General features: G+C 36.5%; 3 protein-coding genes and 1 long non-coding RNA gene across 4 annotated transcripts; 2 read left to right on the plus strand and 2 right to left on the minus strand.

Annotated features, from left to right (window-relative positions):
• Nucleotides 1-1,406: 1,406 nt before the first annotated feature.
• Nucleotides 1,407-3,869, minus strand: LOC115455631 (glycylpeptide N-tetradecanoyltransferase 2). Its single transcript, XM_030184268.2, has one exon. It carries the CDS (start codon nt 3,563-3,565, stop codon nt 2,153-2,155), a length of 1,413 nt encoding a protein of 470 aa, XP_030040128.1. The 5' UTR covers nt 3,566-3,869; the 3' UTR covers nt 1,407-2,152.
• A 2,536-nt stretch (nt 3,870-6,405) lies between these two features.
• LOC115455635 (polyadenylate-binding protein 1-A) lies at nt 6,406-10,506 on the minus strand. Its single transcript, XM_030184282.2, has 3 exons — nt 10,001-10,506; nt 8,706-9,490; nt 6,406-7,778 (listed from the first exon to the last, which is right to left on the minus strand). The coding sequence occupies exons 1-3, from the start codon at nt 10,191-10,193 to the stop codon at nt 6,918-6,920; spliced, it is 1,839 nt and encodes a 612-aa protein (XP_030040142.1). The 5' UTR covers nt 10,194-10,506; the 3' UTR covers nt 6,406-6,917.
• Nucleotides 10,507-11,906: 1,400 nt separating this feature from the next.
• Nucleotides 11,907-17,359, plus strand: LOC115455642 (60S ribosomal protein L13). The gene is made up of 5 exons (XM_030184294.2): nt 11,907-12,045; nt 12,176-12,436; nt 13,752-13,901; nt 16,316-16,468; nt 17,214-17,359. Exons 2-5 carry the CDS (start codon nt 12,194-12,196, stop codon nt 17,331-17,333), a joined length of 666 nt encoding a protein of 221 aa, XP_030040154.2. The 5' UTR covers nt 11,907-12,045; nt 12,176-12,193; the 3' UTR covers nt 17,334-17,359.
• Nucleotides 17,360-18,456: 1,097 nt separating this feature from the next.
• Nucleotides 18,457-19,764, plus strand: LOC115455828. The gene is made up of 3 exons (XR_003939827.2): nt 18,457-18,652; nt 19,074-19,242; nt 19,547-19,764. It is a non-coding gene; the product is annotated as an uncharacterized LOC115455828 (long non-coding RNA).
• The last annotated feature ends 2,236 nt before the right edge of the window (nt 19,765-22,000 follow it).

Here is a 22,000-nt window from a genome sequence, read left to right on the forward strand (position 1 = left end):
TTGCATATGCATTGTTGCATATGTTTAACCGTTTACGCAGTGCACGCAGTGGAAGCTGTCAAAAGTAATAAATTTTCCCCGTTTTCACATTTTTCATTACTGCTTCGCTCCTATTGGTCATAGCGTGATGATATATACTCTATAGCTTATCACGAACAAAGGGCTATCCAACACTAAAAGAATTTTCAGTTCGAACTAGTAGTTCCTGCAAATTTTTTTCTTATGTACTTTTTAAGCGGTACCGGCATTTTATACATGAAACTAGTTATTATGAATGCTTTTTTTATGTGATAATTAAATCATCTTCCAATTTTCTCTATGTAAGCTTAAAAATAGGTGATAATATCTGTATAGAAATTTAAAACCCATAGAAAAAATTGGACGTTCGCGGGTTAAGTTCGGACTTCGTTCTACATAATAACGCTACTGAAGCTAGTACCAGAGACCAATAAACTAGAGCTAGTACGATAAGGTCCACAAAATCAAATAGAAGTCCCGATCAGTGTTAAGAAGAGCGAAATCCACGTTTTTTGTTTCACTGCACACACACACACCTGTTCTTGGTCCTAGTATCAAATTTGGTATATAGGGCGAGGCAAAAAGAAACAGCGTCGCTGCCTATGTAACTTAAACTAAAAATAACCATAGTTTCGTGTTATTTATTCGTTATACGATATTATTCCGTATCCGACCTTACCCCAACGCACCTTATATATATTTTTATTTTCTCCATAATGGGCTTCGATTATCACCTTTTTATAACATCTGCTCAGTGCGACCTGACCACCCTTAAGAGTCTAAACACGCTACATGTGCTGTGTGTTACTACGGAGTTCGTTATTCTGCAGAATACTTACACGCCTTTGCATCATTATTATTACTTAAGGTTCCCCAGTCTAAGAAAGTAATAGCTTATCAAATTTCTAATCAATTGGACCTGAAATTAAAAGAGCTAATGATTTTCAAACATTTGAATAGATTGTCCCAAATTAACTATAAACCAAACCAATCTCACCAACTTTCCAAACAAACAAAAATCGCATCAAGATCGGCCAATTATCTACGATCAGTAGCGGCGGACGCGATACTCCAGGCGAAATAAAAAAAAATCGGCGCGAGGCCCCAAAAAAAGTTCCCCGGTTTTGAGTAAGGTTCTTTTCGCTTCATCATTATTAAGTTTTAAGTTTGTGAGCGCAAGGCCCCGGCCGGTTGGCCTCCTCATAAGGCCGCCTCTAGCTATGATGACAGACAGACGTTCAAATTCACAGATACACACCATTAAATTATAACACCTCACTGGGGTTAAACTATATTCCAATAATTTCACAAAGGGAGAAAAAGTTTCGAAAATTAAGAGATTCACCTAAAATTACTTGTATCATGTTCCCAAAAATAATAGTCAGTTATGAAATGTCTCGTTTTATTTATTCAGACAGGTACATACATAAAATGTTTCACATAACACAAAAGTAAAAGCAAATAGTTATTTACTATTATAGGATATAAAGCAATTAATGCCGCAATCCAATTAAAATAAAAAATATTTTTAGATAAGTATACCTTAGAAACTTCATAATCATAGTTTGGTTTAAAAACAATATATATTACTAAATCATTACACAGGTTTTAATTGGTTAAAATGCATGATTATGTTTGTCCAGAATCCCTTGCATTTCTCGACTTCTGAAACAGTTACTGCCTACAAATGCATGTACCTAACATTATGTTCTTATTAGACTTCTAAAATTTTGGTCTGAGCAACAGTATTTATGTTAAATTATAAATTAAAGGATTTTGTTGATTTACATTTGCTAATTTACCAAATTATTGTACACCCTTACATATTCTGTACAAAATTTTAATACTTATAATAATTAAGCATTGAATCTAAATAATTTACCAAGTATTCTTATGACAAGTAGAAAAAAGGCACGAAATGTGTTTAAAGGAATACAATACCAACAGTTGTTATGAGGACTGTAGCTCATCATGACCATTATTCAAAATTGCACATTGCAGCTTATATTACAGGTAGCTAATGGTATTACAATGCAAAAGACACTATACTAAAGCTATATTTTAATTTATAAAAACACTTTACATAATGTGACAGAAAACAAAAATCACCAATATAATTTACAGCAGTAATCTGTTATTGAAGAACCAAGCCAATTTTATTTGGTGCCATACTTGGACATCTCCAATTGTATAAGTAATACTGCAAGTTTCCATCACCTATACCAAATTTGAGAGGCTCAAGAAACTTTTTGTTGTCCATCAGGTCCAGAGCATTGAAAACATCAAAACCAGAATTTCTTGCTGTTATTAGTCCATCAAGCATAAGATCGGTCCAAGGGGTTTTCGTGGCTACATTATAAAATGAATATGCAGCTTTTAATGTCTTGTGGACTGGATGGTACACTACAGTCGAAGGTAGGGTGTAATAGCTCACAAAGTCAGTAATAGCACCATCAGGAGCTTCAACAACAAAGCTATCAATAATACCCACTTGAGGTATAAACCAGTGTTTAAAGTCTTCCTCTGAAAAGATGGGAACCAAATCAAACTTTTTCAAATAATCATTTAATAATTTCACCACCTTTTCGGTGTCTTCCATTTCCATTTTCCTAAATCCAGGAGTTTTAGGTGTATCTGGGAGTTTAAACAACTTGAGCGTTCTTTGCATAGTCATGTTCCTAGACAAATGACTAAACTTAATGTCAATTAACTTTTTTGGATTAAGTGATCTGTGCCAGTAACGACATGTGGCAATTGGTTTTGGTAAAACAATACCAGCTGTATACACTCCTTGAAATATACCAGTTAAGTTCACTCTACGGGTTATTTCCCTAATCAACACAGGAGCCACACGCTTAGCACGAAGTTTTTTATGTACACACAAAAAATTTATTTCAACAACTGTTTGCACATGATCATATATTCTTAATTGAGCCGGAATGGCTGAAATGAAACCTACCAGCCGGCCAGATTTAACCACACGAACTCCACAATGCCATTCCATCTTCCAACCGGGAGGCTGGAGAGCCCACTTCAAAAAGTCAGTTTGATAGTCAAAACGAAACATGCAGTCATCATCTTCAACATAATTCTCATTTAACAGTGTATACAATTCTTTTAACACCAAAGGCTCATTCAAATTAAGCGTGTCCCATTTAAATCCATCTGGTAGGGTATAAGGTTCAGCACGAATTTCGTCTCGTGTCTTAGGAGGTTCTATAGGTTCGTTTGAGACAATTTTTTCATCCATTTTAGGAACAGGCTGAGTAGACCAAAATTGATAAGATTTATGTAAAGCTTCTTCGGCTGTTTTGGCGGGTTTTTGCTGTAAATTTAATACTTCCATTGCCATTTTCAAGTCTTTTAGAGAAATGTTTTGATGTCCATCAGCATCGAGCGTAGACACTAACCCGTCATTAGCCGCGGTCACATCGTGGTCGCCATCTCCACCATTCCGCTTTTTTTTATTTTTACTTTTCTTCTTTTGTTGCTTGTCTTCTGCATCTTTTGGATACTCATTAGATTGGGCAGCTTGAGTGTCTTCCATTTTTATTATATTTAAATGTAATAATGGCCCTTTTGGTCACACAATCTGACACAGTGACAACTAAAAAGTCAACTTGATGATTGATCAAACCTCAAAATTGAATTGAAAATTCCAAATTCTAAAACCATAAATATATTTTTTACTCGTTCCATACAAAGCGGCTAAGGTCAAATACTTATCTGCCAAGATAAACTATACTATTACTACAAAAAAAGTATGTACCTATGTAGGGCCATCTATATTTTTTAATTCTAAGAAGTACAAATATGTTTTTTTTGCTTAGAGTAAGTACCTATAAAGAGCTTCACGATGTAGCCGCCAAGGAAGTAGATCCTAGGTAGCCGCCTCAGAACAAGTGCTTGTCATTAGAGTTGGGTAGGACATGACATGAAAAAGAGTTTGTAAGAGTAGCCTCTTTTTAGCATTGAGCCGGTACAATGTCCTACTTCAAATGAGGCGAGGCGTAGTGAGGCTCAGCGCTTCAATGCGTGTCTTACAGTATTTTTTAATGTTAACATTGAAAATATTTCCCTCTCGATCGCGACTCGAAACGCAGTAATGTAATGTTCATTGTAAAATAACGTCCTATTGTAACTTGTAGTATGCAGTTCTCTACCTCACTTTCCTCGTCCTATAGTTTACCAAAGACGGAGAATGAGTAACGCGACAGCCGCGACATAAAATTTGAAGTAGTACAATATATAATTTTGAGTCACTCTTACATTTTGACGTCATGTACCGGACAAATGTACCGCCTCTTGTGTGTCCTACTCAACGTTACTTGTCATTGTTCTGAGGTAGCCGCACACGAGTCGGACATAGTTTTTTTTTTGTGTTACCACATAATTAATGTTTCCCAACTTATGTCAAAAAATGTACATATTTGTTATGAAAAATAAACTTGCAAAGGAGAAACACAATCAAATATACAAAAAAATTAAGTTTTCTTGTGAACTATATAATATTATCAAGATCATATTCATATTGATTTTTCTATTGTAGCACTTGATTGAAAAAATCATCCAGATTTAATACAATGCATATGATGCATAAGAAATGCACCAGCAATGTAACCACGTTGCTTTCAGTTACATAAAGGCATCTACTTACAAGGACCATAATAGATTGGCCCCTGGCTCAACATAATGCTTTATCTTTAGCCACTGAAGATGTTTTATACAATTAGTATTATTGTCACATAAACATGACTAGCCTATTGTGTAAATTTCGTAATTTATCATTACGATTGCTAGTACATTTATTAAAAAAAAAAAACTATTTTCACTTCTAAATATCTATATGATATAACTTTTGAAAGCAAAATGTAATGGTTTTCAAAAGGTGATTGTTCTAAAATATGTGTATGTAAACCAGGAAATAAAGATTTACTAACAAATTTTAATCACTTTTAAAGTTATTTTGGGGAACTGTGCTTATTTCAAATATATACTAACTTAATTAATGATTCACTTCGTGTGTTAAGTATTTCAAAAGATATATTTTATGTAAGTGTAGAATGTTTAAAATTTGCGAATGGCTGATACCACAAAATATGGTTATAAGAAATTAAAAATTCATATTTCTGTGGAAAATTCATGTTAGGTACCTAATATTAAAATAGAAAGACTTGCCTAAAGAGCATTATCAGAGTCGACCCTAGTTGATGTAGCCTTATGACGTGTGCTGAATGTGTATGTTCTATATTCCAAGAAATAAACATGCCAATTTCTAGATGCTTTTAAATAACAATCATCGGCCAGTTCTTGCGCTTGCTACCTGCAGCGCGGTTGGAAGGGCAGAGTGCGTAGCACGTCACGTGTTGGTGGGACCAAAAAACATTTCTACCAATAATAGAGTACTCGTTTGAGATTTCCTCTTCAACTTCTCCAATCACCAACCCAAATCATCTTATTACTTTTCTTTCGTAATGCCTAAGTTCTTGGATGTACTTATTACATTATAAGCAAAACAGTGATTTTATTTAGTTCTTTACGGAAGGTTTTCCATTTTCACTGCACTTATTTTTCTTTGGAGAACTTCCTAATAAATGGCACGTGTTTGGAAAATTCGCATTCAGTACATTATATGGTTATTCAAATGTTTACTTAATAAACTAGTATATCTTCACAGGCAAATGTAGTCTAAATGGCATGTCTATCTTTTCCTTAGTACCATGGTTCGGACCGGATGAACTAATAATTTCACGAAGAGCAAAGAGCTGTTGAGAACGATCTCTATATTTTATTACATTGTAAACAAAAACAGCACAGAGAACTGTACTCTGAAGTCTGTTCACACTAATAACGACCTAACTAAACTATGCTCTAACGGTAAGACGACGAGATCTCCCAGGTCGCCGAAATTCTTTGGCAATGCTTTTTTTTTGTGCACTTGCAATCTCCTCATCGGTTGTCCCCTCTCCCCCTTACCTCTAGTTTCCACCATCATTTGAATAGATACCAAAAAATGAGGTAAATAAGAATATTTTTAGTTTGATAACAGTTCTTTAGATGTCTGAAGCTGGTGATAATAGACAGTCAATGCGATAATGTATATAAAATTTACTATTTTAAATACCTATGCGGCAACATTTTTCCTTATAGCATTCGATAGAAATACGTCGATGGAAGGGAATTGATTTCGGTAGCCCTAGCATTTCTTTCTATTAAGCCTTGTCATATTTTAACCCGTTTCTAATAATCGACACTTCGGAGAGGTAAGATCCTGGCAAGGTTATAGGCAATTTCGATACCGGGAAACATATAGTGAGACTTTTATGCCGGAAAACTTCTTCACGCGGGCGAATCCGCGAGTAAAGGGTAGTACTAAATAAAACAACATTTTATTTGTGAATATTCCACAGTATATATAACAAATCATAAAAGTACATATTTTAATCAGTAACCTAGAGACCAAGTTTACAATCCAAGGTATCAAAATGTTTACCGATATAGAAAGAAAGAAAAATGAAAGAACAAAAAGCCAACTCCATATCTGAGACATCAAAATATAATGAATATGAAAAGAAAAAATATCTGACATGAATAAAAACTAAAACCAAACTTCTTAGTCAATGTAAAAAGTCCTGAATAGTGTAACTTTTTCAAAATGTAGAAATGTTGATAGTTACATTTGTTTTTGTTTGCGGAAATACACCCCAAAATTCATAGTAAAATACAAACATGTTTTTGGGTGCACTCAGCATTTTAACTTTTTTCAATTTTTATTTATTATTTTTTAATTTTTTTTTATGATCGGGATTGATAAACAATATTAAAGGAGTTCAAAGCAAAAAAAATTAACACAAGGCAATATTAATTCTAATCACCAGCTACATGGGCAGTGGTTATTATTACTCCTTTTTAGTTGCTTGTTGTTTAGCCTGATGGGCTTGTAATACAGCAACTGCTTCATCCACTTTAGCTTTGAGAGATTCTCCATGTTCCAACATATGGAGAAGCTCTGAATTATCAATTTCCAAAAGCATTCCGGTAATTTTACCTGCCAAATCAGGATGCATTCTTTGTATAAGTGGGAAAAGTCTTTCACCTAGCATCTGTTTTTGCTCTTGTAAGGGAGCGGCAGCTAACATAGTAGCAGTTAATGGCTCTTGACCTTGAATGTGGACTGCAGGTTGCGGTGCCGGTGGATTTCGCATATTAGCAGTATACTTATAACCTGCTGGGCGACTACTTTGAGTAACAAGAGGTGCACGAATAGATGCTGCTGCTGTTGCCACACCTTGTTGACCAGTAATTGGCCTAGCCCCCAAAGATGTACGCAGAGTAGCTTGAGCAGGCGCCCTTGGTGCAGGACGATACGGTGGTTGCATATTGGCATATGCTGAAGCTGCGGTTTGAGTACTAGGCCTGACAGGAGGTTGAGCAGTCCAACGAGGCGATGGTCTTATCTGAGTCATTTGTGCTGGACCATAGAAACGTTGAGCAGGTGGTATTGTTGGCACAAAATATCCGCCGGCCCCACCTGGTTGGAATATTTGACCCATTTGTTGCATTCGCACACTTGCCATACGTTGCATATATTGGGATGTTAGATGAGCTTTCCGGTCTTCTTTACGTTGAGCTAATGCTACATAAAGCGGTTTCGTGCCTACAATGCGTCCATTCATCTCTGTAACAGCTTTTGTAGCTTCTTCGGGGGATGAAAAGCAGACAAAACCAAAGCCTTTACTGCGTCCATCTTCCAACATAACCTATGAAATAAAAAAATATATAATTTATATATAAGCCTAGAACTAAAGATTAACAGTTGGATGTTCCATTCGACCGCGCTAAATGCAGATGGTCCCCTCGACCCTTCTCATAGTTCCAGCCCGTGTGTCGACGAATACGATAATAATGTTTAGGTTGTTAGCTCGCTACGACTATGCGCATCCATATCTCATCCTACCTCATTGACCATCTGGAGGCAAAGGTGGCAATCCGTTACTGGGTTGCCCTCAGCATGTTTGTTTAATTGTCAAGGGTTGCGAGCCCCTAAATCGCTCACCAAAAAGTCCAGTGTCTTTGTATAAGCCAGCCCTTGTCAGACTAACAAACGTAGGGTCATTATACAAAAAAAACGATGTCAGGTATAGACATACATACAAAGAGGAGCAAGTACCTTTATGACAGAATCATCTAAATAGCATAATATTTGAAAGCTTTGTTGAAAAATAAAATGTAGTACACAACACATTTTGGTTATATCCCACAATTAGTAAACATTGTTATTACACACAATTAATTTCAATGCCAATATATAATATTTGTATTGAGGAGTATAATAAATTATTGAGAAATATTACATAACAAATCTACAAAAATGTATGTCCTCAAATATCTAATGGAAATTTTTTTTTTATATGCAGGGAATAAATAAACAGGTTATAAAGCTTTAAAATTTGGTAGAAGGGGTGGCCGACAATTAACAGTATGTAATAGCAAACTGTGACATCACCATACGTTACTAGTCATAATGCTGGATTCATGACCCACTACACTTCTTCTTACACTTACAATATTTCAAATCTTGATTAAAATTTTGCAATTTTTTTTTTATTATATTCTGTTGTATATGTACAAAATCGAACATAGAAAACTACCCTATTCATAACATTTAAGAATATTGCTGTACATACCTTGGCAGAAGTAATTGTACCGAATGGAGCAAATTCTTTTCTGAGACGCTCGTCATCAATTGTGTCATCTAAGTTTTTAACATACAAATTAACTCCTTGGTAACGAGTCAAACGTTCAGATTTTAATTGCTCAAATTTACGTTTCAATTCCTTTTGGCGCTCAGCTTTCTTTTGAGCTCGTCCCACATATAAAGGCTTTCCTTCGACAAGTTCTTTACCATTCAGTTCCATACAAGCCCTCTCAGCTGCATCTGGGTCTTCAAATGCAACAAACCCAAAACCTCTGGATGTTCCATCGTCCTTATACATCACTTTATGGCTTGTAATACGTCCATACTTTTCAAACATCTCCTTCAACATTTCGTCAGAGAAATCTTCTCCAAAGTTTTTCACATAAACATTGGTGAACAGTTTAGCCTTCTCACCGAGTTCCTTTTCACGTTCCTTACGAGGAATGAATCTGCCTACGTATACTTTTTTCCCATTTAACAACATACCATTAACTTTTTCAATTGACTTATTGGCTGCTTCTTCAGTTTCAAAATGTACAAAACCATATCCTTTTGAGGCACCAGTTTCATCTTGAGCTACTTTACAACTCAAGATATTTCCAAAAGCCGAGAAAGTGTCATACATTGCTTTGTTGTCAATGGTCTTGTCAAGGTTTTTAATAAAAACATTACCAACTCCAGACTTGCGCAGGGAAGGATCTCTTTGGGACCACATGATTCTAATTGGCCTGCCTTTAATGATGTCAAAATTCATGGAGTCCAAAGCTCTTTCAGCTAAAACAGACAAATGTTTTTACTAACAATTTACATGTTTAATATGGGATATCTATTTTCAACATTAAGTTAACACATGTAAGGAGTTCCAAAATGAAATTTTAATTATAAGGATCTACTGACATAATTTATCCAAATTTTATGAATTCTGCTTACACATATTAGAGACAAAGACATGGCTACAATCCCTGGTAAATAGAAATTTGTATTGATATGTATAATTCATTTGTTTTCCAAGAAGCCAACGAATGGCGATTATCACGGAACACTAGTATTGCAACAAGTTTGTCATTGACACAATTTGTCGTTCTAGTCGAAACAAAACTTGAAAGTAGAACTATTTTAACGCCACACTTTCATTCTGAACAATTATAAACGGTAATTGCACCATATTTTATAAAATTACGATGCAATATTTTATACCATATGGTAGTAGTCTGGCATGACAAGTTTTCGCAACTAGGTATATAATGAGAAATAAAGAAAAACAAATGATTAATGGGTACTCACCGTCGGCAGGCTGCTGGAAATTTACATAAGCGTAGCCAAGGGATCTACGAGTTATCATGTCGCGGCAAACGCGTATAGAGAGTACTGGACCAGCAGTTGAAAATTTCTCAAACAACATGGCTTCAGTAATATCGGAGTGTAAATCTCCAACATACAGCGAAGCCATCGGGTAATTGGGTGGTCCAGGATTCATTTTGCAAGCTCACTTATATCGTTTTACGTGGACATTAACTAAACTTAGTAAAGATAAACTTCACTTTCTCTTTATAATGACTATCGCATTCCTCAGACCACGTTGCACGCTTACGTACACTAACTTAAAATCAAGTGATTCCCGTTTATTTTTTATTATTTTACTATTTTTTTGGGTTTTTAATTATTTTATGTTTTTTTTTTTTATTTTACAAGAATATTTTCACGAAATCCTGAGGATTGTGTGACCTACCCGAGGGAACACACAACCTCACGTGAACACACCTTGCTCACCAAAGGAAAAGGTGACGTTTGACGAAAACCAAAATGGCGTACGAATCATGAGGCGGTACGACAGAATTATAGAGAGAGGCAAGCATTTTCAGACACGGAAATCTGAATCTGAAAATATTTACTTCACACCTTCCTAAATTATTTCCTAAGTTAATTTAAATAATAATGTTGATAAAAAGGAATGTTTCTACTACGAATTTTCGACGCAACGCTATACAAAGGCATTTTTTCAAATTAATGTAACCAAATTAATTTTTTATGGCTTTTACTTTTAGGTTTCCATATAATCGGTTCTCCTTCAAGCAACTATCGAGTTGCTTGAAGGAGAACCGAGTTATCGAACTTTAGTAGTAGTACTTTAGAACTAAAGTTCGAAAGTTATCGAACTTTGAACGCTTTGATGTGTGGTCGAAAAAGCGATACCGAATGGCAAATACGCAAACATTTAAACAAACTTTGCACAAATACGCAAATACCCGTGCCACACATGAGTTCAAACAAGTGTTCAAATATCATTGCTATGTGCGGTCTGTGTTATAACGCGGCAACGCCTTCTTTTATGGGATCCGCAGCGTCCTTGATTTAGATGCTGAATTACTGGTGGTAGGTCTTTGGTATGTGAGAGTTCGCCTGGGTAGATACCACCGCAATGTCTATTTCTGCCACCAAGCAGCAGTGTGTAGTCATTGTTGTGTTCCGGTTTGAAGAATATTGTAGCCAATGTAACTACTGGACATAATAAGACTTAACATCTCATTTCTCAGATGGGGAGCGCAGTGAAATACCAAACAATCCTTTGTATTTGTAATTCAAGGTGTTGGATGGTGTATCTAATGTTTATGCTAATGCTGTTTGTGTAATGCTTACCATCAAGCCAATCGCAAGCTCATCTCGTCATTCAAAGCAATAAAAAAAATGCGAAAACCATTTGTTTTTACCAAAACCTATCAATATAGCCAGTAATTTGTCGATGGTATTGCTATACCATCGATAAATTACTATTATGTTGACTATCGATAGGTAATAAAATATCTATCGATATGCAACACTAGCTTATTATGCATGAGATTTACTGTCCACATACTTTACTTTATATTATAATTCTTTTTGAGATTTACCGTTTTTTTCAAAAACGATTGAAGGCCTGTGTTGAAATTTATTTCGAAGGAATAATAAATACATTTAGGAATAAAAAGATAAAAGATAAAACGCATTTCTTAAAGTAAACTTAATGCGTCTAAGACTTTTTGAAAGGTACTTGTTAATAAATTAACAAAATAATTGATGGCGTAGTACAATTTGAAATGTAAAACATACTTTGAAGATAAATTTTTACAGTATGGAATTTTAGGGATGCTATCAATTTTTTTCTAAATAACATATACGATTCGGTCATGTATTGATTATATCGATTACAAAATACTGATATTATGTATCACGAATTTACTATTCACTTGCATGACTGTGTTTTGTGAATCGATATCGACTCATAACTTTGCATGTGTCATAACATCACTAGACCAATTCTTTCTTTTGTGGTATCTTGTGTCTGTGCAGTGGTTAGTGTTTTGATAAATCCATGTTTTACTTGTGAATCATTTATGCATACTTTGTTATAATGTGTGATTTTTATGAATTATTAGTAATGGCACATCCCACCCGTGATATTTTATTTATTTTTCATTCCAGGTGAAATAATTTTTCACAATGGGTAAGGGGAATAACATGATACCAAATGGCCATTTCCATAAGGATTGGCAAAGATTTGTGAAGACATGGTTCAACCAACCTGCTCGTCGACACCGTAGGAAGCAGAACAGAATTAAGAAAGCTAAAGCTATTGCTCCCCGACCAGCGGCTGGCCCTTTGAGACCCGTGGTCCGTTGTCCGACTGTTCGCTATCATACGAAGGTTCGTGCCGGTCGGGGCTTTACTCTGCGTGAAATTAGGGTAAGTTTTTAGTATTTTATTTACTTATTTCAAACTCTCTAATTATTGTTCAAAGTATTACTTTTCAATTTATTTACATTTAGCATACTGTACCAAGATAGGTTATAAAAATATGTCATATTGTGGTTTCAAGAATTCTTGAAAAAGAAATATTGTATTTATATCTGCTATTATTACTAAATATTGGTGAAATCACTGACAGGTAAGTGGTCGAAGCCATATTATAAAAAAAAGTGATTAAATACATATTTTGTAACCAAAATTCCTTGGTCAAAAATGGCATTCTTTGTTTTGGCATTGTTAGGTTTACTGTCTTCTGTTATAATAAAACTATTTCCAAGGTTACCAAACTGTCAGAAAATTATTTTAATTTTTCTCCTCTTAAAAAAAACAATAAATATATTATAAACCAAGATCCCAGCCACATCTGTCTGCCTGACTGAACACTATAAACTCAAAAACTACCCCAACAGATTTTGATAAAATTTGGTATGGAGATAGTTTGAGACCCTGTAAAGGATGTATGCTACTTTACATCCTTGGAAAATATAGAGCACTATTTTTATCCCAGAATCTTCATTATATAAAGCTGAAGGATTTGTTTATTTGTATGCAATAACATTATGAATTATAATAGGTTCGATTTTAAAAAATTGTTTAGTGTTGGAAAACTTACTTATGGTGTATATCATCACGCTATGATCAAAAGGAACAGAGCATAAATAAAAAATGTTGCAAAAACATGGTCAATTTTATTCTCTTGAGAGCTTCTGTTGCGTTTGCTGAGTAAACTGTTGAAAGTTACGAAAGAAATATGTATGACAGACTTGTTCTTAAAAAGTTAAAAAAATATATATTATAAAACAAAGTCCCCGGCTGCATCTGTATACCTGTCAACTACCCAATGGATTTAGATGAATTTAGTATTTAGTATGGAGATAATTTGAAATTCTGGGAAGAATATAGCCAAATTTTTATCCTGGAAAAATATATAGTGTGACTTAATAGACTTAATAGAACTTTATAGAAAACTCTAGTCTGAAAAACTATCATGCGGGCGGAGCTGCAAGCAAAAGATAGTGAATTCATAATCAGATAAATAATTATACTAATTCCAACTGCTTTTAATTAGGTTACAAAATTCTAAACTTTAATCAAAATCTAAACAATCCATCTCCATAATAAAACAATATCTATTTAATTCAGGGTTCCAATGGTTCAGATGTAATTTATATAATTTTGAATAATTCCTGGTAAGGATTTATTCCATATATGTATTGCTATGTTTGTTTATAGACATTAATATGTATTACAGGCTGCTGGTTTAAATCCTGCATTTGCAAGAACAATTGGCATAGCTGTTGATCCCCGTAGACGCAACAAATCAGTGGAGTCATTACAGATTAATGTCCAGAGACTTAAAGAATACAGAGCTCGTCTCATCTTGTTCCCCAAGGGCAAGAAGGTAAGTTGATTTTTATTTAACATGTCTAATAATATTAGCTCTACAGTCTTAAAGCATCTATAGAAAATTGAATAAAGTGCAGTCAAACCATGAATGCAGAGCTCTGTTCTATATATTCCATATTTTGTCGCCCATTGTTATGGAGGGAAGTGGATGCCCTACAGAAGGTGATTAGTGGGTTTGTATACAGGATTGTCTACATAGCCATGGTTGATTGTGTAGCAAACAGTATGCCGCACATTATCATTGTAGGTCTGGCTAGTTCGATCGCTTGCTGATGCAATTGGTGTGCGTTTGGGCGACACATCGCAGCAATCGACGATTTAGTCGCTGTTCAACATTCGCGTACCGAATTCATTGTCTATTGCAGCAATGGGTTCCTAGCGCAACATTCTTATTGATTGTCAATAAGATCTTGAATTAGTTGTCTATGACTATACTGTTGTTTGATTTAAGATAATTTGCCCATTGCCTCCTTTTTACTTGCAATGGGAATGCAGCAACAACAGTTGCTGCGACTAACGCGATTTTGGCCTCCTTTAAGAGACTAGGATACTACTATAGGTATACTATGAAATGTGTCCACTCTGTGCTAGCACAGAAACAATAAATGGCCTGTTATATGATGCAGTGCTGTAGCATGATGTAATGCCGCCTAACAAATTGGTTCAGTTGCACCCTATTCAATCATGTGTTTAGGGTATAAGATGTGTTTATTATAATGTAACTATTTGGTTTTTCAATTTAAATTTCTTTAAAGGATTATAAATATTGTGTTGAAAAACAGACATTTCTTTTTATGAACATTGCACATTTCACTATAATAGGGGACCGGACAAATTTTCAGAAGGTGTTTTAAATTGATCATTGTGGATATAAATAGCCAAGAAAAATAGTATTTTGGACAAATAAAGCTTAAAAAGTACATAAAACCATGCCTAAATGTTAAATAGCTATAATTCCCGCGCAAACGCTACATTATGTCATTTCGTCTCGTGTGACGTCATACGTGGATAAAGCAACTTGACAAGTCTTGTCATTTGAACAGTGATTCAATAATGCCAGATTAGGGTTATTTACCCTAGATTTAGGGTAAAACTGAATCAGCAGAGTATTTTTTTTTATGGTAATTTTTGGGGTAATTCTACGAGTTAAGGTATTAACTCTTGGTCTCTCGTGGCTCGCCGGCGAGCCAAGACAGCTACATGACATTTGCGTGTGTCACGGGATTATAACCTTATATACTACATAATAAGGTTATTTTTCCGTCACACGCGTAGCTATCAATGTTTGGCGGCAAACATTCAGCTACCTGTACATATTTGAAAATAAAATTTTGACAAGTCATGACGGGTTAAAGCTATTGTTTCACGGTATTGTAATAAATATTGAGCCTAGAAAAAGATGTTTCCTACAAAAATTGTAGGCCATGAAACAATTATAATTTTTTATTCAATACAATTTTCGTGTACAGCTAGTTGTTCCTAATAAAATGAGATAGTTAAATTAATAATTATTGAAGTGGAAGTGAAGAAAGAAGTGGCGTCTGCATAGATAAGGATATAGAAAAACAGTACCGAATTATTTATGATTGGTTTAAGGGTAAAATTTTAAATTCCAAATAATCCTGGGGTAAAGAGAAATTATGATCTGGCAACACTGCATAGACCGTGTTAATCTCAGGCAATCTGTGTAACAACCAGAATTCTATATAAATAAATATTCTATTCCATATCATGTGGCAGCTAAAACAAATAAATACATCTCATAACCATAACCTCCCTGGGTGTACAAATGATTTAATTAATTGAAATATTCATCGATTTATTTTAAAGCATTAAAATAACACAACGCGGTATGACATGCAGATGACGTCTGTTTGTTTACATTTTACCCACGTGTGACGTCATGCGCCGTGATTGGTATTTCATTTGCCGTAAAGAATAGACTAAAAATATTATAATTATTGTATTTTATTTATTGATTTAAAAATACAAATCACAACTCTTTTACAAAAACAAATATGAGATAATATTTTTAATATTACAAACTTTACTTTAAACTGAATTTCAGATTTTTTGGTAATACCTGTCCGGTCCCCTATTGCTGTAATTCTTTAAAAAAGTTATAACTTGCTTGTGCACACTCAGTGTGGAATTGTGAATTGTTCTTGTATACATATCATTTTTACTAACTTGGAAGGGGGTTGAGCTACATTATTAAAATATATATTTAGTTTGAGACTTCTTGCTCAAAAAATTGTTCTTAGTTTACCAATTTACATTTATCATTTAGAGCCAAAGCACTTTATTTATTCAATGTAGTTTTCCATATGTCCATTAACTGTATTAAGCTATTATTTTGTTTTGCTATGAAAAGTATGATTAATATTTTCATAAAATCCTTTGATGCAGGTGCTTAAGGGAGAAGCTAATGAAGAGGAACGCAAGGTGGCCACGCAACTTAAAGGACCACTGATGCCTGTACAACAACCTGCACCTAAATCGGTTGCAAGACCTATTACTGACGAAGAAAAAGACTTTAAGGCATACCAATACCTTAGAGGGGTGAGTAGATTACAAATAGAAAAATGCAATCCATTCATGTTAATTCCACAAGATTTTTTTTTATTGATAATGTAATTTTATCTAAAAAAAACTATTATGTAGAACAGAACAAGGTCTTTCTGTATGCTGAATTTCATCCAAATCCATTCCAACACTTTCTGGTGTTTACTTCTAGCAAACATCTAATGATATATTTTCTTAATATTCAGTTTGTGATAAAAGTAAAAAGTGGAATTTTAAGTTATAATTACTGTAATCAATTAAGTAAAGTATTCTAATATTCTTGGTGATATCCAATGTCATATTATTATTATGTATCAGTTTGACTGTCTCAGTGGTGTCATTTTATTATGCTACAACTGCAGTGCTAAGGTCTCAGGTTCAATCCCTGGGTCGGCCGAAGTGATATTGGGTTTCTTTACTCAGTATCAGCCCGTAGTCTACACTTAGAGCCTGATATGGCGATAGGCTCGGCCCCTATCATCACATCATGAGACGGAATACACACGGCGGAAAGTTAAATTTAGTCCAACACTGGCCCAAGCCATTATTAGTTCAACTCATTGCTGCCATAATCTTTAGGCTATCTTATTAGTACAGTTATTATATTGAGTGAGGGTGGGCATTCCACTTCAGGAACAATCTGGAAATGAATGAATGGCAATATATTAATATTATTAATCTTTAAGTGTAATGTCTCCCTGTAAACCATACTTGAAATATAATATACTTTTTTTTTTAACAGGCACGTTCCATTGCCAAGCTTGTGGGAATTCGTGCCAAGAGGTTGAAGGATGCCGCTGAGAATCCTGATGATGTCACCAAGGCGCCTACTGCCGTTAAGGAAACTAAGGCTAAAAAGTGAAAAATAAACCAAGTTTAATAACTTTACTTTTTTAGACATTTTATTTTAATCCTTACCCCAAAGGTATATACAATACGGAACATGCAAATATTTATTTTTGCTTTAATTTAAATTATAATAAATATAATAATATCAGCCCTGTGTTATATACTGTCCCACTGTTGGGCACGGGCCTCCTCTACTACTGAGAGGGATTAGTCCTTAGTCAGCCACGCGGGCCTAGTGTGGATTGGTAGACTTCACACACCCTCGAAAATTGCTATAGATAATTTCTTAGGTATGCAGGTTTCCTCACGATGTTTTCCTTCACCGTTAAAGCATGCGATAATTCACAAAGAATACACACAATTTTTTTTTAGAAAAGTCAGGTGTGTGCCGTTGGGATTTGAACCTGCGGACACTCGTCTCGGCCGTAGTATTTGTATTCTCTTTGGTCTCGGCAGTCCGTTCTACAACCAACTAGGCTATCGCCACTTTTTTTAAAATTAATTTTATTGAAATTGATACGAGTATACAAGTTGTTGTTTTGCATCCCCGCCATATTTACGGAGGTTGGTATTCTCCATTTGAACACGAATTAATGAAAAAATAAATACCGAAAAATTACACTTTTAAAAATAATTGACTAAAACCTGGCTAGAAATAATGCGCGGTGACATCAGATACCTATTTGAAAGCCTGTTAGGTCATAAATGAAGTAAACTCCGATTGGCGTCTATTTTTTTCAAGGAGTTAATATGTACCTGGAGAGCTTACTACGTTTGACATTAATACTGAAAAGATATTTTATGCCTATAACGTAAAGTTCATTTTGCATTAGCAATAGATGTAAGGCAAAAACGGTCTCGAAAGAGAATCACTTTTTGGTAGCCGTGTCCCTCTTGCACATGTTGCCAACGTTCATTGCCTTCTAAATTAATAATATTAATGGCAGTATTAGTACATAAATAAAAAATATATATAAGGCTACAGAAATAAAAAATAAAATAAAATAATATTGTCTGCTTAAATCCTTAGATCCTATATTTTATTATGTTACAAATTTAATAAATGGAATTATTATAGCAGTCGTATAGTAGAAGTTATTGTAGTTTACGTTTCGGCAACACCGTGTACTGAAAAAAGGAATGAATTCTATTGAACAAAATGGCGTTTGTTTACATTTGTGGTTTGACGATAAAGAAGGATTGAATAACTTTTAAGCTAGTTTTTTTTTAAATCGTAGAAGTTACTGCGTAATTATGGTGAATACTTGTGTTGTAAGAGGAGGTTTTATGTAAGCAAGAATCCTATCCAGGTTGTGGAATATCCTTTCATAGGTAAGTTTTATTGATAAATTGTGAATAGTATAACCATATTTTTTATTTAGTGGGATAAGATTATCCTATTATCTTTGCTTATATAATGTTTGATATGAGAAGTAAAGGGTAAAAAAATTAAAATTTTGCAATGTCTTTATAAGAATCGTCACGTGATGTATTTATTACACTAAAATATGTCAGCTCAATGATTTTTTGTACTTAATTTTCTTAACAGCAAACTGTCACTTCACCTTATCGGCCCATTCATGCTATAGACAAATATATAGCATTGCTATGCCATCTAAAGATGCGAATGCAGTAAACACCATATTTATTAATAAATTAACATTTGCTGTCTGGATTAATTTCTCACAAAGTGTAAACCATGCATCATTACTAGTTATAATATTATAGTCTAAATTGCGCGTTCTTTTTTCAGGATTCCAGTTAATAAAGAGTGGAGGGCCTTGTGGGTTGATGCCATGAACCTTGACACTAATGTGACAAAAACTGCATGTGTTTGTAGCTTACATTTTACTGATGATGCGTATTTAACAGTAGCTAAGAATAAGTTAAAGCCACAAGCAGTTCCTTCAGTATTGCCTAAGGTAGTATTTTGTGTTAACATACATATATTATAAACCAAAACTTTCATATATTATAAATCTAATATGTTGCGAATGCACAAGTTACTATTCTGTACATCATACAATTTAGCTCAAGGGATGTCTCATGTTTCTATGCATTTTATATTATGAATCTTAAGTTAATCTTAGTCAAATTCATATAACCGAATGCTTATAATTTTGTTATATCCATTTGTCAAACCTTATAATATCATAATTTGTACAACCTTCTCAAGAAAATAGTACGTAATACTTTTCCATATCTAAAGAGTTTGTTATGTTACAGATAGTTCCACAAACCAACAAAATTACAGTTCTGCGTATTCAAAGTTGAAAGAAGTATCTTTTGTACATACTTCATCTTCTAGTCATATCACAGTAGTAGGAACTTCTTATGAACGAAGAGGACCTTCTAGTAAACGGGATGATGTAGAAATTTCTGGTGAACCGCCCAATAAAAAAAAAAAACGAAGAATCAAGCAAATAAATATTATATATTGGTTACCCATTGTGTTTTATTTCCTAAAATATTGGTTACAGATTTAGAAATCTTTTATAGATAAAAAGCTTCCGTATTTTCTACTGCTACTTGTCTTGTTTCACCGGTCCTGTGGACGACCCGTCGTGTATGTTGCGCTGCCGCAAAATTGAGCGCTACTCTTGTAACTCTTTGCATTAAGTTAATACTATTAATATACACGTTATACCTGGGCCTCTACCTACGGAAATACTCAAAAGCAAATTTTATCGCATTTATAATTAAAACTGTAAGTACTGTAACAATAAATAATTTTGTCCTATATTTTAATGTTTCATTGTCACCATATTAGACAAGGACACAGCTACCAAAAAGTATTCTCTTTCGAGACCGTTTTTCCGGCATCAGTGAGCTCTCTAGGTGTACGTAGTACATATTAACTCCATGATTTTTTTACATTCTTTGTTTTTTTTTTGTCTTCGCGGAGAAAGTCCCTTATTACTACCGTCCAGTCTTCGCGGGGGGCGACTGAGCGGTTATGTTGGGGTAACCGTTGCCTTACGACCCGACAATTGAAGCAGCCCGGGACCCTCGGGCGGCGGTCGGGCCGAATCCCTAACCAATGAACCTAACTTAAGTCCCTACGCAACGGCATACCAACTAAAACTCCGCGTTGACCCTCTTCGGCGCATAAGGGACGACTGCGGGCTTCCCCGAGACAGCAGGTCCGAGTCTTCGTCCGCGGCCGCCCCTGCGCGATGCCGCCTTGCGGCCCGTCTCCTAAATGTGGGGGGGCTCCTAAGCCCCCTCGCACCGAAGGACGCTCTCAGCGTCAACAGCAGCATGAGGTCAACGCCACACTGCCGTCCATCCCGGGGGTCAACCGAAAAATGTGCAAGAAATGCACAAAAATGCACTAGGGCGGACAGCCCCCTGCTGCCCGCCGACGACCCCCTTCGTGGCCCCTATAAGTCGCCTCTTACGACAGGCAGGGGTTTACCGTGGTGGTATGTTGGGCCGTATCCCGCAGGCAGTTGTCACAATGGTGACACACGGCGCTAACCTCCGTCCCTGTTATCTGACACAGGTACTCACCGAAGCACCCATGCCCGGTGAGCACTTGTGTCAATCTAAATGTTGCCGCGCCGTGGCGCCTGTCCAGCCACTGTGCAAAGACAGGACGCACTGCCGCGATGGCCCGAAGCCCCGCTGATGGGGCCTCCAGCCTGAGACGCCACTCCTTTACGGCGGCTCGCCGTAAGGAGGTCCTCTTGGCCTCCACCTCCTTCAGGGCCGGACGCTGCCCGCTCCTGGACGCCTCCTCCCTCCAATGAAATGCATTGGAGAGAGCTTTGGCGTCCAGATCCCATGGCAGGAATCCGGCCAAAAGACAAGCCGCCTCGTACGAGACCGTGCGGTACGCCCGTATGGCCCGCTGCGCTACGACCCGCTGCGGGCCCCGCAGGAGAGCGGCAGAACGCTTTCCCAGGGCGTCAGCCCAGACCGGGCTGCCGTACAACGCCATGGACCGCACGACCCTGTGGTACAATCCGACAGGGGATACCAGGACCTTCCAGGTTGGGCAGCAGGCTAGAAAGAGCGCCCGCCGCCCTGGACAACTTCGTCCTCAACTTTTCGAAATGGGCGCGGAAGTCCCATCGGCTATCCAAAATTAAACCTAAATACTTCATCGTTTTGCCGATGGGGATCCGCACCCCCTCAACCACGATGTGGGCACCGGCCGGTGGCCCCCGCCGAGGCCCGTGGAAACAAATGGCCTCGGTTTTCTCGAGGGCCACCTTCAAACCTAAACGCCTGATTCGGCTCACTACGTGACCGGTGCCCACCGCCGCCAGAGTCGCGGCGTCCTGGAATGTCTTGGACGTGGCCGTGACCAGCGTGTCATCCGCATAGCACGTCACGCCGACGCCCCAGAGATTGGCACCACGGAGCACCCAGTCATACCTGATGTTCCACAAGAGAGGGCCTAGAACCGACCCCTGTGGGACACCGTACGACATTGCTCTTCGGTGCCACCCGTCGGCGCCCGGGTACATCACGTACCTGTCAGAAAGGTGCACCAGACGCCTGAGATAGGGCGGCACCACGTGGTACCGCAGTGCCTCGTTAATGCATGGCCAGGGGAGCGAATTGAACGCATTAGAGATGTCAAGGGAAACTGCAATAACTATTTTACCCCTGGCCACTGCTTCCTCCGCCTGCGACTTGACCCGCAGAATCGCGTAGACGGTAGAGCGTCCA

This window comes from Manduca sexta, chromosome 10, assembly GCF_014839805.1.
Source record: "Manduca sexta isolate Smith_Timp_Sample1 chromosome 10, JHU_Msex_v1.0, whole genome shotgun sequence".
NCBI classification, from domain to species: Eukaryota; Metazoa; Arthropoda; class Insecta; order Lepidoptera; family Sphingidae; genus Manduca; species Manduca sexta.

Bases quoted from the DNA above. Each gene is read 5' to 3' on its own strand.
- LOC115455631 (XM_030184268.2), bottom strand. From the start codon at position 3,565: ATGGAAGACACTCAAGCTGCCCAATCTAATGAGTATCCAAAAGATGCA.
- LOC115455635 (XM_030184282.2), bottom strand. From the start codon at position 10,193: ATGAATCCTGGACCACCCAATTACCCGATGGCTTCGCTGTATGTTGGA. The intron at 9,491-10,000 runs GTGAGTACCCAT...TGTCTGTTTTAG, and splicing joins TTTCCAGCAGCCTGCCGACG to CTGAAAGAGCTTTGGACTCC. The intron at 7,779-8,705 runs GTATGTACAGCA...TTTATTTCATAG, and splicing joins GTACAATTACTTCTGCCAAG to GTTATGTTGGAAGATGGACG.
- LOC115455642 (XM_030184294.2), top strand. From the start codon at position 12,194: ATGGGTAAGGGGAATAACATGATACCAAATGGCCATTTCCATAAGGAT. The intron at 12,437-13,751 runs GTAAGTTTTTAG...TATGTATTACAG, and splicing joins TTACTCTGCGTGAAATTAGG to GCTGCTGGTTTAAATCCTGC. The intron at 13,902-16,315 runs GTAAGTTGATTT...CCTTTGATGCAG, and splicing joins TGTTCCCCAAGGGCAAGAAG to GTGCTTAAGGGAGAAGCTAA.